This window comes from Zingiber officinale, chromosome 5B, assembly GCF_018446385.1.
Source record: "Zingiber officinale cultivar Zhangliang chromosome 5B, Zo_v1.1, whole genome shotgun sequence".
In the NCBI taxonomy this organism is placed as follows: domain Eukaryota; kingdom Viridiplantae; phylum Streptophyta; class Magnoliopsida; order Zingiberales; family Zingiberaceae; genus Zingiber; species Zingiber officinale.
In genome coordinates this window covers 73649682-73674879 of record NC_055995.1, presented here as the reverse complement: position 1 = coordinate 73674879, position 25198 = coordinate 73649682, and the positions used below count along the sequence as shown (strand labels likewise).

Below are 25198 nucleotides of genomic sequence, written 5' to 3'. Positions count from 1 at the left end.
TATCAAATTTGAATAATACATAATGAATTATGATCGAATAGTTTCAAAAGAAAAAATTTAGAATCTTACAATGAAATCTTCAGAAATGCGACTAATGACAAACGCACGCCAATCTTCTCTTGTAATTTCAAAGCCAACAGGTGGCTCATTCAACTCCTCAGGTTTGTCACGCCTGCTTAAAATAAATTTTTGAGTGAGATGGGTCTTGTATTACCTCCACTTACTGTTTGCAGACCTCAATTTTTGGGTGAGAGGAACACACGGAGCTTGAGCGCTTGAGCTGCTTCAAGAAGAACAAGAATCGAGCGAGATGTGGAAACAGAGACCATTGAGGCAAACACTCAAACACGTTACCTGCATTGTATAGGTTGGTTGATCCAAATTCAAATGGATGAGGAGGTGGTGTTGGATTTGAACCAGATCAGGGCGGTTCGCGTCCTGGGCCGTGGAGCCATGGCCTCGGTCTTCCTCGTCAGCGCCGCACCCGGCAGTCGCCTCCCCACGCTCTTCGCCCTCAAGGTGTTCGACAAGCAGTCCGCCGCCAAAGCCCACGCTCTCCGCCGCGCCCGCTGGGAGCTATCCCTATTGTCCCGCCTCTCAGCCGCTCCCGGTGATCACCACCACCCGTTTCTCCCTTCCCTCCTTGGCTCCGTCGAGACGCCGGACCTCCTCGCTTGGGCGATCCCCTTCTGCCCCGGCGGCGACCTCCACGCCCTCCGCCGCTCCCTTTCTCCTTCCAACGAGGAGGCGTTCTCCGCGGACGCGATCCGCTTCTACCTCTCGGAAATCGTCACCGCTCTCGCCCACCTCCACTCCATGCGTGTCGCCTACCGCGACCTCAAGCCAGAGAACGTCCTCCTCCGTTCATCCGGCCATATTATGCTCGCCGATTTTGATCTCTCCCGCCACCTCCCTGCCAGATCGACCACCCACTCCTCCCTTCCTCCTCCACTTCCCTCCGACAACCACAGCCACGCCTCCCGGAGGAAACTCACACGCGTGTTCTCCTTCGGCGCCGCGGACGACCAGATCAAGAAAGGGAGGTCGGCGAGAGTCTCCCCGGCGAGTCGCCGTAGGACGAGTTCCTCGTCCATCTCAAAATCCAGAGAAGGATCCGGTGGTGACGACGAGCGGTCGTTCTCGTTCGTGGGGACGGAGGAGTACGTGGCGCCGGAAGTGGTGCGCGGCGAAGGGCACGGCTTCGCGGTGGACTGGTGGGCGCTTGGGATCCTGGCGTACGAAATGGCATACGGACAGACGCCCTTCCGGGGGCGGAACAGGAAGGAGACGTTGTGCAACATTCTTACGCTGCCGCCAATGTTCCCAGGCCGGCGGCGCACCGATCTCACTGACATTATCGAGCGGCTCGTGGTCAAGGACCCGGAGAGGAGATTAGGGTTTAGTGGGGGTGCGGAGGAGGTGAAGGCGCACCCTTTCTTCGATGGGGTGAAATGGGAGCTTTTGCCAGAGGTGGCGCGGCCTCCGTTCCTGGCGCCGGTAATTTTACCTTTCTTTCTTCCGTTCCTCCTACTCTCGAATCTGCTCTGCGAGGAAGGAACTAAGATCGAAGGGTTCAGAGGAGTTGAGGAGCCGTGAGAAGATTAGGAAGGGTAAGCTGACTTTGATTGAGGAGATGGGGAAATGCGAGATTAGGGATCTCGACTTGGAGGAGTTGGGCCGGCGTGAGGAGTTTTGCGTGAGGAGTTTGGGTCGAGATTAGGGTTCAGAGGAGATCACGCGGCAAGGAGAGGAGAAGGCGCTCGTGGAGAGGAGAAGGCGCTCGTGGAGAGGAGTGGAGAGGAGAAGGCGCTCGTGGAGAGGAGAAGGAGAGGAGAAGGCACTCGTGGAGAGGAGAAGGAGAGGAGAAGGCACTCGTGGAGAGGAGTGGTGAGGAGAAGGCGCGCGCGCGTTGAGGGTTTAGAGTTTAGCAAAGCGAGGGATGCGAATTTATTTTAAGTGAGTTTAGGGGAAACATACACAACACTTTAAAAAACGTTTTTTTAAAAAAATGTTGTCTTTGACCATAAACAACAACACTAAAGACAACACTTCATTAAAAACCGTTGTCTTTAGTAAAAAGTAAATACCATAGACAACGCTTTTCACTAAAAGCGTTGTAAAACAAAGAACGACAACGTTTTTATTAAAAAGCGTTGTCTATTGGGTGTTGTTGAATGCAAAAATTCTTGTAGTGCATGGTAACTAAAAACATCATAGCTGAACTCAATAAGGGTGAGAAATTATATAGGGATAACTACAAAATCTGGCACCTCAAGATACAATACGTTCTTGAGGAACAAGAAGTTCTAGAGGCTATAAATCAAATCATGGAAGAACAGGTTGATGGTTCAACAGCACAGCACAGACGTGACCTTGATGCCTATAAGGCATGGAAAAGGAAGGACTCCATTGCTAAGGGTATATTGATTAGTTCAATGGTGGATGACCTGATATTTGAGTATGAGCCATTGTCATCTGCTCATGCTGTCTGGGTAGCCCTTAGAGAGAAGTATAGTGGAGTCAGTCTGAGTAAGCTCCGTCAGCTAACTATCAAGTTTGATAGCTGTAAAAAGTGCTCAAATGTTACCATGGCCCAACATCTTAGGGAGATGGGTAACATGATTCGAGAGCTTAAGACTGTTGGTCATGCGTTGACCGATGAACAACAGGTTCAAGCAATTATCCGTTCCCTTCCTGATTCTTGGGAAATGATGAAACAGAATCTGACCCATAGTGAGAGTATTAAGACTTTCACCGATGTCTCACGCCATGTTGAACTTGAGGCGGAGAGGATTGAATCCGCAAGGATTTCTGGTCAAGCTTTTGTAGCTAAAGGTTCTGGTTCCAAGAATAAGAAAAGATGGTTTAAGAAAGGAAAGGGAAAAAGAAAGGAGGCTAATGCTGTTGCTGCGAAAAACCAAATCAAGAAGAAAGGAAAGAAATATGGACAAAAACCTAGGAGCAAGTTGACTTGCTTTAACTGTGGCAAGAAGGGTCATTTTGCTCAGGATTGTACTGAGCCTAAAAAGGTAGATTCATTTTTATCTTCTTTCCACGAGCAATATGTTGCAAGTACAGTGTTGTTAACTGATTCGTATCCTTTGTGGATTGTAGATTTAGGAGCAATGAATCACATAGCTCGTGATCGAGCTACATATGTGGAGTACCGTCGAGTACCAGCTAGCAACAAATGGATATATGTAGGAAACAATGCAAGAATTGAAGTCAAAGAAATTGGCACTTGCAAGCTCAACCTACGTGGTGGAGGCACCTTGTTTCTACATGATGTCCTGTATGCTCCTGAGATTCGACGGAATCTGGTTTCCGTTATTTGTCTTCTTGATTTAGGTTACAATGTAATTTTTTATAGTCGTTGTGTGGAACTTCGAATTAACTCTGTGTTAATTGGGTATGGTTTTGTGACAAATGATTTTATGGTTCTTGATATAGAACCAAATAATAATGATGGTTGTTTTTCAAACATTGCTCTTACTAGTAATGTTGATGTTAATGATGAAATTTGGCATGCTAGATTGGGACATATAGGACAAGAACGAATGAATAGATTAGCTAAGGAGGGCCTCTTAGGTACTCATGCTAAGATTAACTTGTCTATATGTGAGCATTGTCTTGCTGGAAAGACGACTAGGAAGCCATTTGGTAAGGCTATTAGGGCTGAATCACCATTGCAATTAATTCATTCGGATATTTGTGGTCCGATGAATATGAAGGCTAGAAATGGGAGTTCTTATTTCATTACATTTATTGATGACTTCACACATTTTGGTCATGTGTATTTGATTTCTCACAAATCTGAAGCATTGGATTGCTTTATTCATTACTTGAACGAAGTTGAGAATCAATTGGAACGTAAGGTTAAAACCTTGTGCACTGACCATGGAGGAGAATATTTGTCTGATCAGTTCAAGACAATGTGTAATAAGAAAGGGATTATTAGACAACTAACTATCCCTGGAACTCCACAGCAAAATGGGGTTGCTGAAAGAAGAAATAGAACTCTTCTTGAAATGGTTAGGTCTATGATGGCGCAGGCTAATTTGCCAATCTCCTATTGGGGAGATGCATTATTAGTTGTGACCTATATACTTAACAAAGTGCCTTCAAAGTCAGTTCCATCTACCCCACATAAACGTTAGACAGGCAGAAAGTCAAATTTGAGTAATCTGAGACCTTGGGAGTCAGCTGCCTACGTTCATGATAAGACTCACGAACATGGAAAATTATGACCCAGAGGTAAGAAGTGTATCTTTATAAGGTACTCTGAGACTTCTAAGGGTTATGTTTTTATTGGTGAGCAACAAGATGGAACCATCTCTGAAATAGAGTCAAGAGATGCTACTTTTCTTGAGACTGAGTTCCCAACACAAGGTGAAGTTGATAAGACAATTCCTCTATATGAGATAGAGGAGGAGGATAATGTTCCTTTATCAACAGATCAGGAGATGCCTGAATCTAGTCAACCGAGTGGGAGTAATTTGCCACTAAATGAGTCAGTTTCTCAACAGTCTAACCTTCAAAGAAGTAGTCGTCAGATTATTCCTTAGAGAAGGTTTGATATTGAGAATGAGGCATTGATGGTTCTCCCAGTTGATGATGAGGAACCTCGAACAGTTAAGGAAGCTTTGAGAAGCTCAGTTAGAAAAGAATGGAAAGTTGCAATGGATGAAGAAATGGAGTCAATGAGAAAGAATCAAGTTTGGGATTTAGTCAATCTTCCTCCAGGCCGAAGGGCTATTGGGAATAAGTGGATTCTCAAAGTAAAGAGAAAAGCAGATGGATTGATTAATCGATATAATGCTCGATTAGTTGCAAAAGGATATACCCAAATGGAGGGTATTGACTTTAAAGAGACATTCTCCCCAGTTGTGAAGTTTGTATCAATATATGTCATCCTAGCTATAGTAGCACAATATGATATGGAATTACATCAGATGGATGTAAAAACGGCTTTCCTTAATGGTAATCTTGACGAAGAAATATATATGGTACAACCAAAAAGTTATGTTGATGAAGGTCAAGAGAAAAGAGTATGTAGACTTTGGAAGCCTATATATGGGCTAAAGCAAGCATCAAGACAATAGAACATAAGATTTAATGAAGTAATATTGTCTTATGGTTTCGAAATGATCAATGAGGATCATTGTGTTTACCTAAGAAAGGAAAAAGGAAAGCTTGTCATTTTATCATTATATGTTGATGATATGCTAATAGCTGGAAGCGACATAAAGTGTATGATAGACGTCAAAAGTTGGCTTTCATCACAATTTGACATAATAGATATAGGAGAAGCAGAGTACATCTTAGGAGTGAAGATTGTTAGAGACCAATCAAAGCGGCTTTTGGGTTTGTCTCAAGAAGCTTATATCACTAAGATATTGCAACACTTCAATATGTCAGATTGCAACGTTGAACAGACGCTTATAGCGAAAGATACTATCTTGAGCAAAAGTATGTATCCCAAGACTCCTGAGGAAATAGCCGAAATGAAGAAGAAACCATATGTCAGTGTCATTGGTAGTTTGATGTACACTATGTTGTGTACCCATCCCGATATAAGCTATGTTGTTGGCTTAGTTAGTCGTTTCCAGTCAACCCCAGGATCGAGACACTGGAAAGCGGTGAAGAGGATATTTAGATATCTCAAAGGAGCAGCGGATTATTGCCTCTGCTTCCAAGGATCAGAAATGAGCCTAAGTGGCTACACAGATGCAGATTGAGCAGGGGACCTTGATGACAGAAAATCCACATCTGGCTATGTCTTCTTGTTGAATGGTGGTGCCATCTCATGGAACAGCAAGAAGCAGGCTTGTGTAACCTTGTTGACAATGGAAGCTGAGTATGTGGCTTGTGCAGCGGCTGTGCAAGAGGTTGTCTGGCTAAGAAGGTTCTTAAAGCATCTGAAGATTGCTAAGGATAGTGGGAGTCCTGTTACTGTGTACTGTGACAGTTAAGCTGCAATAGCTTTTTTCAAGGATCCCAAATATCACAGCAAATGCAAGCATATAGAAATTAAGTATAATTTTATAAGGGATATTGTTGACAAGAAAAAGATTATTCTTGAGTGCATCCCTACACGGAATATGCTTGCTGATCCTTTTACTAAGCCATTGACTAAAGAGTCATTTCATGGGCATGTGAAGTCTTTGGGACTTCGAAGAATGTAACTAATTGTAAAGACATTTTGATAAATGAAAAAATGTCATGATCTATTCAGTGTATATGTCTTTGTTACATTTGAATAAAAGTCTCGATAAGCATGTTAGCAAATTAGGATTGGTCCACTCACATGGACAATCATCTCTATTTGTTAAGTACAAATAGAGGTAAGACCGTTACTTATGGGACAGCTTATGTAGCTGTGAATAGAGACATACCCATGAGTTAAGGTCGCCTTGATATTTGTGTCAAGATGAGATCATTTGTGTAATGATTGAAGCAAATGCACCCACCATTTACTGAATCTGCTTGAGACCGGATTAAAATTCATATGTTGAATTCAGGATTAGACATTGGGAATGTCTAGATCGAAATCTGTATGATGTTAAATTTTGGGAAAAACATGCGCTCTTTTTAGTAAAGAGAATAACATCGTAGCATGTGATTCGTACCATATGTGTTATAGCGACAAGAAGGGTAGTAGGAGAATGGATCCCTGCTTCTCTACTATGTGAGACCCTTGAGATTATAAATTAATCTCGATTTTACTCTAAGTGACTATTTAGATGTCTACTTGAAATTCTGATCAGTGTCTACTACTTTAGCATGTTTCCTATTGGCTATGGATGATTCAGTCTATGGAGCATAACTAGGAAAGAAATTGATTAGAATGAATAGATTCTAGCTAAAAAGAAAGATTAAGATTGATTTACATCTGTGACATTTATTCACTGGTACCGATTACATTTTTAGTTCGGTGCATAAAATGTAATTGTGAATAATTTGTTTGATTGGAGTGTTGAACATGCTCTTGACATATGGTCAATATGAGGGATTAGAGATGTTCATAATGATGTAAATAATTTAATCTGCGGTAAAAGCAAGTCAGTTATGTCTTTGATTCGCTCTATGGACATTTATGTCTCTGATTCGTTCTATGGAACAGCTAAGTAAGGTGTGACAATCTTCTTAGCAATTGAATGCTCACTGTGCTTGTTGTCGCACAAATCATTTTCCCTAATGTATGGAATGGATGTTCTGATCTGGTCTTCGTGACTTAATCCTCATAAAGTCTATGTGACTTATTTGGTCTTTGTGACTAAATTTTGCTCTAGTCTTCGTGACTTGATCCTCATAAAGTCTATGTGACTTATTTGGTATTTGTGACTAAATTATGCTCTGGTCTTCATGACATGATCACCTTGTAGTCTATGTGACTGACATGGTCTATGTGACTATATGGATTGACTTGGACGAGTGGGAGATGTTAAACGTTGCATCAGTTGCAACGTCAGGAAGATGAAGGGGTGCCCATTCACCTTCATCTTCCTCTATTGAAAGCTAGTCATCAAAGCATCGGTTGGTAACCGATGTTTTGCTTGCTATATAAGATGGCATCCAAGAGCAATCGTGATGAATCAGAGGAGTGCAGCGAAGGTGATCAAAGAGCTTTGCGAGGTGATCAGCGAGCAGAGGAGAACACCCAGTGGTTGGTATTTGGCTCATGAACTTTGGAGCACTTTCCGATTGCCCCGTGATTGAGCTTCCGACAACGGCTGCCCCCTTCGTCGTTCGGCGGTTCTTCGGCGATATCTTGGGGAGATCACTGTGAGTGGTTACCGCATTGTTTTATTATTGTTATGTTACTGTGTCATGCTCTCAAAACTACCTACATACCCTATGCATCTCACACCATTCTAAATATTTATAAACACAAGCAAATTAATCCTAGTGTGCTTGTGAGATGCTCTGGCTGAAACTAGGGGTCCATGATTTCTAGGGGGTAAGTTCCTAGGCTAAGCCAAATTTTTGAAAAACTAATAAAGTTTGGAATTTTGAAAATCATTTTTCCTAGGATTTTTAAAGCCAATTTTAAAAACAAACTGATTTAAAAACATAATAAGTTCTATTCTACTAAGCACATTCCTATTTGTCTTCTAAGTGCACTGAACTCAAGTTCAGGTAAGGGTTTTGTGAATATGTCAGTCAGGTTTGATTTGAACTCAACATAGTTAAGTACAATATCACCCTTAGTTACGTGATCCCTTACAAAATGTTGTTTTACCTCTATGTGTTTAGTCCTTGAGTAATGAATTGGGTTCTTGGTTAGATTAATTGAACTTATATTATCAATTGAAATTTTTATTTTCTGATATTCTAGTTGATAATCTTTAAGGGTATGCATCATCCATAACAACTGAGATACACATTCCCCCAGATCTATATATTCAGCTTCAGTGGTAGATAGAGCAACACGGTGTTGCTTTCTGCTTGGCCAACTTACTAGGCATTGACCTAGAAATTGACAACTACCACTTGTGCTTTTTCTATCTAGTTTGCACATGGCATAGTCTGAGTCAGAGTAACCACTTAGTTCAAGGGTGCAAGACCTAGGGTACCATAGTCCTACATTTAGGGTTCTCTTAATATACCTAAGTATTCTTTTAACATATGTTAAGTGTGACCCTTTTGCACAAGATTAATATCTTGCACACATACCTACTCCAAAAAGAATGTCTGGTTGACTCGCAGTTAGGTACAGCAGACTCCCTATCACACTTCGATAGTACTTCAAGTCTACTGGTTTTTCTTCTAAGTATGAGTCAATTCTAATGTTGGTAGCCATTGGTGTATTAATATTTTTTGAATTATCCATTCCAAATTTTTTTAATTAATTCCTTAGCGTATTTAGTTTGAAAGATATAAATTTCATCTTTGGTTTATTTTATTTGTAGACCTAGAAAGAAATTAAGTTCACCTAGTAGACTCATTCCAAACTCATTTTCCATTAATTTGGTAAATTCTTTTAAAATTTAAAATTAGTTGAGCCAAAAATTATATCATCGACATATATTTGAACTATAAAAATATCATTTTCTAAGGTTTTTACAAACAGAGTTGGGTTTATTTGACCTTGGTTGAATCCTTTAGATATTAGATAATTGGATAGACGTTCATACCAAGCCCTAGGTGCTTGTTTTAGTCCATATATGGTCTTTTTTAGTCTAAAGACATGATTTGGATGTTCTAAGTCCTTAAATCCTGGGGATTGACCTACATATACCTCTTCTTTAATAAATCCATTTAAAAAAGCGGATTTTACATCCATTTGATATAGCTTGAATCCCTTGTGTGCTGCATAGGCTAGCAGCATCCTAATGGATTCAAGTCTGGCTACAGGGGCATAGGTCTCATCATAATCTAACCCTTCTACTTGATTGAACCCTTTAGCTACTAACCTAGCTTTGTTTCTAACTATTTCGCCTTGATCATCTAATTTGTTTCTGAAACCCCATTTAGTATCAATTATGGTCTTGTGAATGAGTTTAGGTACTAATTCCCAAACCTGATTTCTTTGAAATTGGGCTAACTCTTCTTGCATTGCTAAGGTCCAGTCTGGGTCTGGTAGGGCTTCATCTATAGTTTTGGGTTCAATTTTTGAAATAAGGGCTATTTGGCTTAGGTTCTTATAAGATGACCTAGTTCTGACTCCTAGAGTTGGATCACCCAAAATTTGGTCAGATGGGTGATTGGTGCTTGTTCTTGTTGGTCTTATAGTTGGGTTAGGAATTGGTTCTTCAGATTAATTAGGTTTAGGTCAAATTTTGTCATCATCTTCTGTATTTCTTGAGTTAACATTTTCTGTATTGTTATTTTCATTTATTATATTGGGTAGTTTATTTTCTTCATCAAATATTACATTTGTTGTTTCTTCAACTTTTAGAGTATTTTTGTTGTAAACTCTATATGCCCTACTGGTTGTTGAGTATTCTAAAAATATTCCTGGGGTTGTTTTTGACGAAAATTTCCCTAAGTAGTCTTTAGTGTTTAAAATAAATACTTTACACCCAAATACTTTTAAATAGTTTAAGTTAGGAATTTTATTATAGTATATTTCATAGGGTGTTTTATTCTGAAATTTGTTAATTAAAATCCTATTTTGTATATAACAGGTTGTATTAATTGCTTCAGCCCAAAATTGATTAGATAATTTGTATTCGTTTAACATATTCCTAGCGACTTCTTGTAGGGTTCTATTTTTACATTCTACTAGACCATTTTGTTGGGGGGTCCTAGGGCAAGAATATTCATGTTTTTACCCATTAATTTCACAAAATTCAATAAAGTTATGATTTTCAAATTCTCCCCATGGTCACTTCTAATTCTTTTTATCTGAGTGTCTTTTTCATTTTCTATTAATTTACAAAAAACTTTAAACACTTCAAGAGTTTCATCTTTAGTTTTTATAAATTTTACCCAAGTAAATCTTGAGTAGTCATCGATTATTACTAAGTAATATTGGTTTTTGCTTAGTACTTGGCTCCATGTGAATCAAACAAGTCTAGGTGAAGCAGCTCAAGTATTGAAGTTGTTCTGTTTAGGCTGGTTAACTTGTGGTTTGACTTGGTTTGTTTACCTTGTTGGCAGGCATCACAAATTGAATTTTCAATAAATTTTAATTTGGGCAGACCTCTAACTAAACCATTTTGAATCATTTTTGAAATGAGTCTAGTATGAGTATGACTTAATATCCTGTGCCACAACTATGTTTCCTCTTGTTGTGTCAATAGACACTCTAGTGAAGAGGCAGGTAGGTCTATTGTATAAATGTTCTTTTTCCTGATTCCCTTAAGTGTGAATTCAGGATTATTAATGTTCTAAATTTTACATTCAGTTTTTGAAAAAGTGACCAAGTAACCTGAGTCACATAATTGGCTAATACTAAGTAAATTAAAACTAAATTGTTCAACCAATAACACTTTTTGAATATAAAAATTAAAATTTAATTGGATGTTACCTATTCTGATTACCTTAAGGGTTCTGTCGTTGCCGAACGCGACAGACCCTAGGTTCTTGAGTTTCAGCTTAGTGAATTTCAGTCTATTTCCAGTCATGTGTCTGGAGCATCCACTATCTAGCATCCATTGGTCCAAATCTTTATGTTCCTATATAAAGTATTTGATTTGGCTCAATTTGCTAGATTTAGAAAATAGTTTGACTGAAATTATCTTAATGTTCCATCTCATCCAGTCTAGATGATCAACCATGGTATTCCTATGGGTGTTTGTGAGATGGTTTATTAAGTTAATTGAGTCAATTGGGTTAAGTCAATTTAATTAAATTGAATTGGATTTTAGTTAATTATTAAATCGATTGATTAATTAAATTGAATTATTAAATTAGTTAATTAAATTAAATTATTAAATTGATTAATTAAATTAAAGTATTAAATTGATTAATTAAATTGAATTGTTAAATTGACTTGTTAAATTAAATTATTAAATTGATTAGTTAAATTAAATTATTAAATAGATTAAATTGGACTAAGTTCAACCTAGATCCATCTCATCCGATTCTAAGTTATCAATCAGGGAACCTTAAGTAGTTTTGTGAGATGGTTATCTTTGATTTAGATTAAGGATTAATTTATATTTGAGTTAAACTTAGGTTTTTCAATTGGTTAATTAAATATACATTTCGAAGATCGGCTCCCAGGCTGTGGCGAGGCACTAGGCCTTCTTGGGTATGGGATCATCCACCACTTCTAGAGAGAGCCTTTCAAAGAAAATATATATTTAATTTTCCTTTTGAAACCCCTAGGTTTAACTAAACAAGTGTAAATTATGCCTAGGTCATTAAACTATCCTAGTCTAAACATGCATAATACAAGGAAAATAAATAAGCAATCATCAATCAATTTTATCTATTTATTAAGATAGTTTTTCTATTGGCTCCCCCTGGATCATAGCCTCGATATGGTCTATCAAGATAATGGACTTGATCCTTGGGAATCTAATATTGATCAAGTCCAACTTGATTGATCAAGTTGGACTTAGGTACCCATGCTTGGACTATCTTTCTATTTGGTCGATTAATAAGCGATAAATAAGACCGGTATTTCTTTTTAGCTTTAAATCCTAGTCCAGATCGATTGTATACGGCTTTCTGATTTCCAATAATCAAGTCGAGATTCTTGGAACCTAGTGTAAACCGTTCTAATGTTAACTTCAAATTCTTGACTTGACTTTTTAGGTTGGAATTCTCTTCCTCAAGCTTTTGGACTTGAGTTGAGGTTCCAGTCTGAACTGATTCAGTCAAGGATTTGAAACTAGTCACTTCTTTAAGGGAGGTTACCTCCTTTAGAAGCGACTTGATCCGAATGTTGGACTTAGCTAATTTATGCATTAAATAATTAATTAAATTGTATAAACGATGTGTACTTATAGAGGGGTTTGGCCCTTCGGAAATAGATACGGATCTGTGGCTTCTCTCGGACTCAGCTTCTGATTCGTCCTCGCTTCCGGATTCTCTAATTTGATCCCGGGTCGTCATTGCGAGAAACTCGTCTATTCGAGTTCTTCGTCGTCGAACTCTTCAGAGGATGACTCGTCCCATGTTGCCTTCAAGGCCTCCTTCCTTCTTGGCTTTTTTGTATCTTTCTGGTTCGGACAGTTGACCTTGATGTGCCCCTTCAGGTTGCACCTGTAGCACATCATCTCGAACTTTACCTTTGAGTTTGGTTGGGCCTCCTTGGACTGGATGACCTTTCTGACATCCTTCTTGTTGAAGCCCTTCTTCTTTCTGTAGAGCTTCCTCACCAGGTTGACGAGTTCCGCCATGAGCTCGTCGTTGTTGTCGTCCGAATCTGGTTCTTCTTCTGACTCCGGTTCGGTTCTGCGCTTTGTTTTAACTTCCCGGGTTCTTCCTGTACCTGCAACAAAGCTACACCTTTCTCGGCCGGACGTGAGTTAACCTATTCATGTAATTCGAATTCCGCAAATAACTCATCTAATTTTATTGAAGAAAGGTCCTTAGAAATCTTGTAAGCATCTACCATGGATGCCCACAAGGTATTCCTCGGAAAAGCATTTAGAGAATACCTGATTACATCTCTGCTTTCTACCTTCTGTCCGATTGCATGTAGATCGTTGAGTAGGTTTTGTATCTGAGCGTGGAGTTGGCTAGCCATCTCATTTTCCTGCATTTTAATATTATATAGTTTATTAAGTATTAAATCTCTCTTGCTTACCTTGGTGTCAGGCGTTCCTTCATGAAGATCGATCAGCTTCTCCCAGAGTTCCTTGGCACTCGAGAATGAGCCGACACAGTTCAACTCCTCCTTCGATAGGTCGCACTGGAGGGTCTAGTTCATCTTGGCATTCGCTTCTACCTTTTTTATAAGAGTCGCATCCCAGTTCTTGTATGATATTGGCTTGCCGACGCCGTCAGTTGGTAGTTGAAATTTGATTTTGACGATTATCCAGACTTCAAAGTGAGTCTGGAGATGCCTCCATCCGGCCCTTCCAGTAACCGAAGTCGTCTCCGGTGAAGAGCAGTGATCGAGCGGTGCTATAACCTTCTTGGAGAGCCATTTGAGGATCTAGCATAAAAAAACAAAAAAAAACATATCCCAGGACTTGATCTTGGATTAGCAGTGCGGGTTTAAGATAAAGAGTAAAAGATGATCTCGAGTGGTGTTGCACCGACTTCGAGACAAGAATCCGATTACGAAAAAAATAAGATCAGAAGACGGCAAGAATATTGATTCTGATCGACTCCGAAAAACTAAAAAAACACCACGTAAAAAGTACTTGATTGGTGGTTGCACCAAATCGAAACTGCCCCACTCTGATACCAATTATTGGATCGAGAAGTGCTAGAGGGGGGAGGGGGTGAATAACGCTCATGACTTTCACGTGTTTCGGATTCAAAAAAACTCGACGAGTAATAAGCAGCGGAATTAAAAGAAAAACAATCGCGAACACAAGTTATTTACTTGGTTCGGACCCTAGGGCGACTCCTACTCCAAGACCCACGCTCATTGAGCGTTTACGTTCGGCAACAACTATAATGGCGTTAAAGATTACAACTTTAGATTACAATATGCTGAATAAATAAATATAATACCGACAACAGAATTACGAAATTGAAGTTCCGGGTCGTCGGGGACTTGTAACAACACTTCTGGGTCGTCTTGTTAGCAGCTGGTTGAAGGAAGATCGCTTGGAATGTTGTGTTCTAAACTGCTACTCGAATACTCCTTAAATAGCCTGCTGAAGGTGCCTCCAAACCTGTCCCAAGCGCCCTCAGGTTGCTGAGTCAGTCGCGCAGATCAGAACTGAAATGGTCGCAGCTTATCTGGTTGAAGGCGCCTCCATCACCCTTGAAGGCGCCTCCAATCCTAGTCTGATGCGCCTCTAACTCCGTCCAAGGCACCTCTAGCCCTGCTACATGTGTTGCATCAGCCTTGCACCCGAGGCACCTCAAGATCCATGAGGGTGCCTCGGGTATTATTCATCCAAGGCTAATCTTGCTCCTTTTGTCCCTACAAAACATGTTAGTTCACAAACCAACAACATATCATGCAAAACAAAGTTAGCACACACAATAAACATAATAATATAAAAGTTTGACAGCCACGGACTGTCTGGTTCTGACTTCAGATTTCCGACCGGAAACCCTAGGTCGAACCGACGCCTATTGTTCCCTACGCGAGGAACGCATCCTCACCTACTCCACTCTGGAGAGCATACCTGATGTCAGTCTGGTCCTCCAAACTGACTGGACTTTTCGCCTAGGGTTACCACCCCCTAGGACCTAAGGTTACCCCCCCCCCCTTGGGATTTCCACCACCTAGGGTTACCACCACCTATGACCTAAGGTTGCCGCCCCTTAGGGTTTTCCTCCACCTAGGGTTACCATCCCCTAGGACCTAAGATTACCCCCCCTTAGGATTTTCTACATGCTTAACCGCAGTTAGAACTTTCCTGCAAACTCATTCAGTATATCAGATAACAAATAACCTTAACTTTGAATCTCTTTGCCATTATCAAAACTAGAGTTCGATCGTAAGATGTTTCCCACACCAACACATTGAACTATGATATTGGTCAAGAATTCTACCACCAAGGCTAAAAGTTGATTCAGATGCAACTGTTGAAACTGGAACAGCAAGAACATCCCTAGCTAATTTAGCTAACTCTGTTGGTGTGAGAAGCATCCGACGATCGAACCTAAGTTTTAATAATGGCAAGGGGTTCAAAGTTAAGGTAATTTGTTATCTAACGTGTTTGAATGAGTTTGCAGGAAACTCATAAGTGTACTTAAGCAAAAGTTCTAGCTACGATTAGGTAGGTGGAAAACCCTAGGGGGTGGTAACCCTAGGTCCTAGGGGGTGATAACCCTAGGAGAAAAGTCTTGGCGAGTCGAGGGCTTTGGGAAAAAGTCCTAGAGTCAGGGACTCTAGGTGGAAAGTCCTGGTGTCGCAAACCAGGTGGAAGACTGGACGGGTCATGAAGCGAACGTCCAGCAGAAAGTCCTGGAACCTCAGGCACTAAGCAAAAGTCTAGTTGGTATGGAGGACCGGTCTGTCAACAGGTATATTCTCCTGAGTGGAGTAGGTGAGGACGCGTTCCCCAGTGAGGGAACAGTAGGCGTCAGTTCGACCTAGTGTTTCCGAATGGAAATTCGAAGTCAGAATCGGACAGTCCGATGACTGTCAAATATTTATCGTAACCATATTTTATTATGCTTAACTCTGTTTTGCAGGATATATTTTATATTTTGGACTAACACATCTTGTAAGGAGCAAAAAAGATGTAAAGCCTGGGATGAACAGTACCCGAGGCGCCCTCCATGGAGCTTGGAGCCGCCTCGGGTACACTAGCTGAACACCTCCGCATAGCTGGGTAGAGGGCGCCCTCCATGGAGCTGAGGGCGCCCTGGACGCAAGGCGCGAGGGTGCCTCCATGGAGCTTGGAGGCGCCATAGACGCTGGTGGAGGGCGCCCTCCATGTGGTTGGAGGCGCCCTCAAGCAAATAAGCGGTGAAGGAGTCAAAGCTTATCAACGCTGCCTTTTTGGCGGGGTTGAGGGCTCCCTTCATGTGGTTGGAGGTGCCCTCCACAGGTTTTATAAGGCAGGTTCGAGTAGTAGCAAGAAGATAACAAGAACTCGCAACCATTCTTCCGTGTGCTGCTCAAAGGACGATCCGATAAAGTTGTTGTTGGTTGCTACTCGGAAAGCCTATAGGTTCCACTGTACAAAAATTTTGTACAAAGGTCTGAACCTTTTCCTAGCTACCATGTGTTCTTTTAAATTAAATTTTGGATCTCCTGCGGAACTTAACACGTTTGATCCAAAACTTAATCTATTTGTTCTTTTAGGTTTTGACTTGGATCTCCTGCGGAACTTAACACGTTCGACCCAAGTCTCCTTAAGTTATTAATTCCATTAAATATCAATTTCCATAAAAGGTTCCCAGTACTGACGTGGCGAGGCACATGGCCTTCTTGGATATGGGAGCAACCACCACCGACTAGACAAAACCTTTAATAGAAAGCTAATATTTAATTTCCTAAAATAACTTTAGGTTAACCAAAGAGAACAATCAAATCACAAGGAAAAGAAAGAAATAAAAGAACACAACTTCGAAAAACCATATTCGAAATACTAGAACGTAAGCCTCTTGTATTTGGTATTATTTCCATAAATAACTAGCATGATGCGGAAATAGAAATTACTAGTTATACCTTGTAGAAAAACCTCTTGATCTTCTACCGTATTCCTCTTCTAACCTCGGACGTTGTGTGGGCAACGATCTTCCAAGATGAGAAACCACCAACCACCTTCTTCTCCTCCAAGCAAGGTTCGGCCACAAAGGGAAACTTCACCAAGGAGGAAAAACAAAATACTAACCAAGCTCCAAGAGATGCTAGCTTTCTCTCCTTCTTCTTCTTCTTCTCCGAGTAGTATCCGGCCACCACAAGAACTCCAAGGGAGAGGGAGAGGTTCGGCCACCACAAGAGGAAGAGAAGAAGATGATGGCCGGCCACACCAAGGAGCAAAAGAGGGAGAGGAATAATAGATGTTGTGTCTTGTGAAGGCACCCTCACCCCTTCTTTTATTTTCCTTTGCCTAGGTAAATTAGGATATTTAATTACAACAAATTTTCCTTAATTTCCTTGACATGATTTAATTGAGAAAAATAAAATAATATTTCCCAATTAAACAATGATGGCCGGCCACATCAAGAGGAAACAAATTGGACAAGTTTTAATCAACAATTAAAACTTTCCTTATTTGTTTCCAGAAATTTTAAAAAATAAAATTTCTCTTTAAAAATCTCTTCATGGTTAATAAAAGGAAATATCTATAATTTTAATTTTATTAACATGTGAATAATTTTAAAGAGAAAATAAAAAACTCTCCAATCTACAAATAAGGAAAGAGATCTAATCTCTTTCTTTAATCTTTTGTAAAACTTTTACAAGAGAGATATTTTAATTTTAATTCTCTTTAAAATATATCTTCCACATAATAATAAAATCTAAAATTAAATTTCTTTTTTTATTTAATTATGGCCGGCCCTACTAGCTTGGGTTCAAGCTAGGGCCGGCCACCTTAAACCCAAGCTTAGGCCGGCCCTAGCTTGGTTCCCAAGCTAGCTTGGCCGGCCCCCTTTAGGTGGGTATAGAAGGTGGGTATATGTGGGTATAGTACTCTATAAATAAGAGGCTACGATAGGGACCGAGAGGAGGAATTGGTTTTGGTCTCCCGATAAAATTAAGCATCCCGTGTTCGCCCCGAACACACAACTTAATTTTATCAATGATAATTCATTCCACTAGAGAACTATCATTGAACTACCGCACCAATCCCAAATTACATTTTTGGGCTCCTTCTTATTATGAGTGTGTTAGTCTCCCTGTGTTTAAGATATCGAATGTCCACTAATTAAGTGAGTTACTGACAACTCATTTAATTAATATCTAAGTCCAAGAGTAGTACCACTCAACCTTATTATCATGTCGGACTAAGTCCACCTGCAGGGTTTAACATGACAATCTTTATGAGCTCCTCTTGAGGACATTATCAACCTAGCATCACTAGGACACAGTTTCCTTCTATAATCAACAACACACACTATGAGTGATACCATTTCCCAACTTATCGGGTTTATTGATTCATCGAACTAAATCTCATCCATTGATAAATTAAAGAAATAAATATCAAACATATGTGCTTGTTATTATATTAGGATTAAGAGCACACACTTCCATAATAACTGAGGTCTTTGTTCCTTTACAAAGTCAGTATAAAAGAAACGACCTCAAATGGTCCTACTCAATACACTCTGAGTGTACTAGTGTAATTATATAGTCAAGATAAACTAATACCTAATTACACTACGACCTTCTAATGGTTTGTTCCTTTCCATTCTAGTCGTGAGCTACTGTTTATAATTTATAAGGTACTGATAACATCATCTTCTGTATGTGACACCACATACTATGTTATCTACAATATAAATTAAATGAACAACTACAAACAAATGTAGATAATTAGACCAAATGTGATTCTTTATTCATAATGAATGTTTACAAAGCTTAGGCTCTCAGTATACACTCCAACAGTTGTAACAAGACATCGATGACCCGAAGCTTTAAAATTATGTGTTTTCTGTTGTCGGTATAATTTCATTTACTGCTTTACTTGTATTTCAAATTGTAAATTTTTGAGCTTATAGTGATTGCCCAAAGTAAACGCTCAACGAGCATGGGCCTTGGAGTAGGAGTCGCCCCAGGCTCCGAACCAAGTAAAACCCTTGGTGTTTGTGTATTTGCAATTGTTTCATTTATTTCCGCTATGTATTACTCAAAGTTTTTTTAAACGAATGTGAAAGCCACGGGCGTTTTTCCCCCCCCCCCCCCCCCCCCTCGAGCGCTTTCAATCCAACAAACTCTAGATATCTAAATTGTTGAGATCTCCAAAGCTCAAGTACATTAATTGAAGATGGTTTTTTACTTCTTGGTTCATCTAAATACATCTCCAATTGACTTTTTTGAGCACTGGCAGCAAACTCAAAATCCTCAAATTCATTAAATTCCTAGCATATCAAGGCAATAAAATATTATATTTGATAAAAATAATTCAAAATGATCAAAATATTTGTCATTCTAAAATTACTATTAACATTCAAAACTTAATATCTACTTTGAAAACATTTGAAGATTCTTTACTAATATCATCCTGAAATGTAAGAGCATTGACCTCTTTGCTTCCTTGAGAATGCGAAGACGATGCTGAACTAGTATTTGAATCTTTCATATACTCACCAAAAATACCAAAAAATGTTTCTCTAACTTTCATTTATTCCCAAGACTTAGAACCATAAAGCTTTCCATAACTAAATTCAACAAACTAAAACTTGTACCGAAGATCAAATATCACAACAATGGCAAATAAAATATTGAATTCACACTAATATTTGTTGAATTTGACAAACATTTGATTAGCTATCTTCTTCATATACAAATCCTGACTAGATGACTCTTCATGTAACTTCAACTAGATTACAAAACATGAGGAAAGTACAAGTTTGATGTTGGATAACGAGATCTAAAAAAGTCCACCGTCGCATTATGAAAAACTTCAAGAAATCCACATATTTTTTTAACTCTTTCCCACTCTTCTGCAATTGGACAACTTTGAAAATTAGAATCACTCAATTGAAAATAGCAAAAAGCAAGACGATAGTAAAGAGCACTAGAAAGCATCCATATGTATAATTCCATCTAGTCGGAACATCTTGCATTAATGCTCTTTTAGAATCTAGAGAAGTTTGGGAAACACAATTCTTGAACTTTTCCTTTCTTCCTTGAGAACCCTTAATATATTTCATAGATTCTCTAATCTTATCCATGGCAATGTCAATCACTTTCAAACCATCTTGTATAATCAAATTGAGAATATGTGCACAACATCAACATGAAACAAATGCCATCAAAGATCAAAGCATTCTTTAACCTAAGCTGAGTTTTAAGTATTTCAACACAAACATCATTCGCACTAGCATTATCCAAAGTGATAGAAAATAACTTCTTTTCAATACCTCAATCACAAGCCAAACTATAAATCTTTTAAGCAAAAGCAACCCCTGCATGTGGAGGAGGAATATAGGAAAAATTCAAAATTCATTTTTGCAACACCCAATTCTTGTTTACATAATGTGCAGTCAAACTCAAGTACCCATCAGTCGCAATAGAAGTTCATGCATCAGAGGTTAAACATATTCTACCAGGACATGCAAGTAATGTTGGTGCAATAGACCTAGGTTTTGATCGGTACGATCATAGTTTTGATGTGTGTGTCAAAGAGTTTAAGTTAGGTTCACCCTTGTATTTGATATGTGTATTTGAGTTGTGTAGGATACATATGCGACTCAGGTTGATAGCTTCGGGTCCGGTGAAGGATGAAGCATCCGAGGGACCGTGGACAAGGCAGCGAGGATAAGGGCCGAGGGAAGCGACTTCGAGGCATACGCGAAGGATGGCATTGGGGATGAGCCGCGGGCTTGAATGCATCCGAGGGACGAGAGCCAAAGGAAGTAGGCTTGAAGGCAAGAGGTTAAAGCTGCAAAGGAAGCGTCAAATGAGTCGTAAGGGTGAGGGGTACGAGTGTATGAGAAATTGTACTCGGAGTAAAATCCTAGTTTTAGGGTTTACTATAGCAGTACTGTAGCGTTACTATAGCAGTACTGTAGCAGTTGACTGCATGTTTTAGCAGTCGACTGGGTGCGAACAGAATGGTTCTGTTCGTTCGGTCAGTGTGGATCAGTCGACTGCATGTTTTAGCAGTCTACTGGTAAATGACCATTGGCATACTGTTGGTGCTGCAAAGTAGTCGTTGGCTACCTCCAACGGTAACACCAGTCGACTGATGGTTTTGCCAGTCGACTGATGGTTTTGCCAGTCGACTGGTGCCGAGATGAGTTGATATGATGATCAACTCTCTCCTCTTATTTAAAGAAAGCTTTGGGGTTTGAAGGAGGTTACTCATGCTTGTTGAATAACTCCTTGTCATTGCCCAAAGCTTCCAAGCCTACTCTCTTCCTCCTAAACCTAAATTCATCATTGTAAAGAGGAAGAGATCCTTTATGAGAGGTTTGCTCCACCGAGAAGGAGAAAGCTCTAGCCGGAGATTGTCGGGGATTGATCCACCGAAGGATCAAGGGCTCATCCACCTCAAGGACATGCCGTGGAGTAGGAGCAAGCAATCTCCGAACCACGTTACATTAAGCTTGGTAGCGATTTGGTATTCTTTCTTTATTATTTTCATTAGTTAGTTGTATTTCCGCGTGTGCACTAATCTTTTGTAGAGAAGAAAAGAAGTTGGGTGACCTAGCTATCCAACCCCCCTTCTAGTCGGCCACCGATCCCTCACAAGTAACTCAATACGCAGTCTATCAAATTCAGCACCATAAATCTTCTTAATGTCAAACTTTACAGTGTTTCTGGAGAAATGACAAACTCTCAGTTCCAAGTACTTAGAGATATTCCACATTCCTTCATATTCAACAAAAGAAAACGACAAATCATGTCTCAAAATTGCATGCACCACCAACTCCCTAAATTTATCTTGACTAAAGATTATTCTTGTGGTTAAGCACGAACCTTCATCAGTAGCAATTATGTACTGTCCAATGTCTTTTGTAGTCATTCTCACACATTTTTTAACATGACGATGTAAATTACCTGTACCACTCTTACTATTAGCTGCATACTTAGCCCCACACTTTTTGCATTTGCATTCAAGTTTCCCATCTGAATTTTGAGGTAGCATACTAAAGTGAGATCAAACTCTAGATGAAAGTCTTCTCTTTTTGTTGACAGTTGAACTTTTTTCGCTTTATCTTTATGGCAAGTAGATTGCGAGCCTTCTGGTAGTTCTTGAATTGAATTCTCACTGCCATCTTCGATATCCATTTAAATTTTATCTTCTTCTTTCCTTTCCATAATTTACCTACAAAATAATTTTCAATAAAAAATATATTAGAAATAAAAACAAACCGTCTAATAGAGAAGACACAGAAGACATTCAAGTCAAAAGAGAAAATGGAGGTGAATCGTGATGATACCTTTCTCGTTCGGTGGCCACGACAATATCTAGGGCTTATCTTGGATGTCGCCACGTCGTGGCTTCGACATTGAAGGTCAGCGCATCATGTCGTCAACGTTGAGGGTGTCAACGCATCTAGGGTCAATGTCTAGGGTTGTCGCATTGGGGACTTGGGGCTAGGTCGTTGCGGCGTTGGAGCATCGGCCATCAGTGCAATTCTCCGAAGAAGGGTGAAGAACTGAAGAAGAATCAAAGATTGGAAGATAAAAAGGAGTTCGATTTTCAAAATAGGAATTCAACCACTGTGTCGGTCGTCGATTGGAAGATGATTAGTAAAATATATGTATATATGGGGATAGGGATTTTAACTTTTTTAAATTTGTAATTTTTAGTTTAAATTTATAATTATTTATAAACGGGTTCGCGGGTTGTAATTGGGTCACTTCAGGTTGAGTCGAACACCTGTTTATTAATCAGGTCAATTGGGTTGACCCGATTTTGACCCAAACTTGAAACTACCCGACCCTAACCTGATTTTTTTTTTTCATGTTCGATTTGGGTCATATTTTCATGTCGAGTCAAAAATTGCCACTCTTAAATTGTAGCAAGTGTCGACCTTATACATTGTAGTATAAATCCTTCTAATATATATTAGGATCATGGTTGGGAATTATAACTTAAAATGAAATGAATTACCATTGGTTATGAAATATGAGAATTGATGTTTGGTGAGTTCCCTGCAAATTATATAAGTAAAAACTGGTAAGAAAATAGCTAGGGCTTGTGCGTTGTAGGATATATCAGAGCTAGAAAATATTGTGCATAGCTGAAAAGCAGACAGTAGAGTGGAAAGACTTACGATCAAGAATGGAGAGGGTGCCTTCAAAACTAGTGTCGGCTATGTGTTCGACACATAGTTTGGGGAACTTTAGCTAGCTTGAGAACAAACTTCAACGATCGGCTATGTGCCCGAAAGGAGCAAGCTGCAATGGAAGATGGTGATGAAGGAAGAGGCAAGAGTGAGAGAGAGAGGGAGGAATTTATATTTGGGAAAATTCCTTCGCCGTCATTTTGAAAAACAAGCGAATTAAAGGGGGAGAGAAAATAAAAGGAATATTTTTTTACAAAGAAATCGAGCTGATAACGACATGTATGCATGTCGCTCACGATCGCACAGAAGCGTCAGGCAGCAGATACTGACTGTGTTGGGCGACTATTCGTCCACATCTATGCGCGGTAGGTGTTCCGGTGCCTCGAACTTTAGTTTAGCATAACCTTTTTTTTGAATCCTAAATTTTTTAAATTCTACCGTCCTAAATATTATTCCCTAAATTTTAAATTCTAAATCCTAAAAAAAAATTAAAAATTATACACCTTAAATACTATATTCTAACCAATAAACAGTAGACCCTAAATCTTAAATCTTAAACCCAAAGATTAAAAAGAAATTTACAAAAATTACGCATCTTAAATACTATATACTATACCTCGTAAGAACATACTTTTTTCCATTTTAATTTTTTTTAGCTTGAATACTATAACTCAATTCTTAGACCCTAAAGACAAATTATAAATGCCTTAACTCCGGAGCTAAAAAAATAAAAAAAAAATTGTACATATACTGGGTGCCAGGATCAATTCCAAGCGCCTCAGTAAAAATAAAAAAGAAACAAAAAAAATTAATTTTACAATTGAGACACTTGTGTATATTCTATGGGCCTCAGTCGTGCACAGATGCGTAGAGGCATGTAGTATATTAAAATCACTCCTGTGTATAAATATATATAACTAAAAATATATATATTTATTTACTTTCTGAAAATATTAAATTATTGATGAAAAAATATTAGGTGGCATTTGGTTTAGAAGTTTGAAAATGAGGGAATGGATTCATTCCCAAACTTTATGTTTGGTTAATGGGATCAATTAAAATTTTGGAATGAAATCCAAAAAGTTAGGTATTGATGAAACTCACCCTCTCCCTTTGGTTTTGATGGGAATGAGAATGAGAATTAGGTTTTGGACAAAAATACTCATATATTTGTTTAATTTTTTTATATCACTTTTTCTCTCCTTGTTCTCTATTATCATATCTTCTCTCTCCTCATTCTATTATCACACTTTCTCTCTCATCATATTTTTCTCTCCACAATCTCCCATCATATACTCTCTCTCCTCATTTTCTCTCATCACACTTTATCTCTATTCATTTTCTCTCATCATATTTTCAATCTCCTCATCCTCTCTCATCATACTTTCTCTTTTATTACACTATCTTTTCTTATTTTTTGTATCACACTTTCTCTCTCATCATACTTTCTCTCTCCTCAATCTATTTCATTACATACTCTCTCTCCTATTTTTCGTATCGTACTTTCTCTTACTCTCCTCATTCTCTCTCATCATGCTCTCTCTTATCATACTTTCTTTGCTTATTTTCTCTTATCACACTTTCCCTCTCTTTATTCTTTCCTATTACATTTCCTTTCTATCACACTTTCTCTCTCATCATTTATTTCTTTCATATTGATTTTCTCCCATATATATATTTTTTCTCTTATTTCTCTCTAAGGGTAAAAAAAATTAGTCTATTTCGATAAAAAATATTCAACTAATAAAATATTATTTTTAAGAGTGATATTTATGTACCTATTTCCGTTCCATAATATTATAATTCTAATTCTCATTTTGATTTTTAGGAAAGAATAAAACACCACTTGACAAAAAAAAACAAGACAAAAAGGAGCATATGCCAACTTTGTAGCAAACAAGGTTTCCTGTTTAGGAATTAGAGTGTGTTTGAGGTGAAATTGAGGTGTTCTTGTTCTTCGGAAGAAAATACGGAATTTTCTTTTCTTATTAATCATTTTAAATATATATATATATAAGTATTTAAAATTACGAGGATAAATAATAATATTCGATCGCTAGAAATTTACACAATAAAATTAATAAATTAAAGAGAGAGTTTTATTTATTTTTGACTATCCTAGTTAAAACCTTTTCAGAATGGTCCTTGCCTTGAATGGGGCGCATGCAAGGAAAAAGATTATAAATTTAAAGGGGTAAAACTAAATTTTTCGTAACTGGGAACGTCCATACGCGATACGCCTCCCGTTGCC

The 25198-nt window shown here is 38.9% G+C and overlaps 1 protein-coding gene across 1 annotated transcript; it reads left to right on the top strand.

Annotated features, from left to right (window-relative positions):
• Positions 1 to 243: 243 nt before the first annotated feature.
• On the top strand, positions 244 to 7685 carry LOC121986727 (serine/threonine-protein kinase UCN-like). The gene is made up of 3 exons (XM_042540672.1): positions 244 to 1591; positions 3115 to 3173; positions 7569 to 7685. Exons 1-3 carry the CDS (start codon positions 388 to 390, stop codon positions 7683 to 7685), a joined length of 1380 nt encoding a protein of 459 aa, XP_042396606.1. The 5' UTR covers positions 244 to 387.
• The last annotated feature ends 17513 nt before the right edge of the window (positions 7686 to 25198 follow it).

Excerpts from the sequence above, each read along its gene's own strand:
- LOC121986727 (XM_042540672.1), top strand. The coding sequence starts at position 388 with ATGGATGAGGAGGTGGTGTTGGATTTGAACCAGATCAGGGCGGTTCGC. Across the intron at positions 1,592-3,114 it reads GTTCAGAGGAGTTGAGGAGC|ATTTAGGAGCAATGAATCAC; the intron begins CGTGAGAAGATT and ends TGTGGATTGTAG. Across the intron at positions 3,174-7,568 it reads CATATGTGGAGTACCGTCGA|ATGGCATCCAAGAGCAATCG; the intron begins GTACCAGCTAGC and ends TTGCTATATAAG.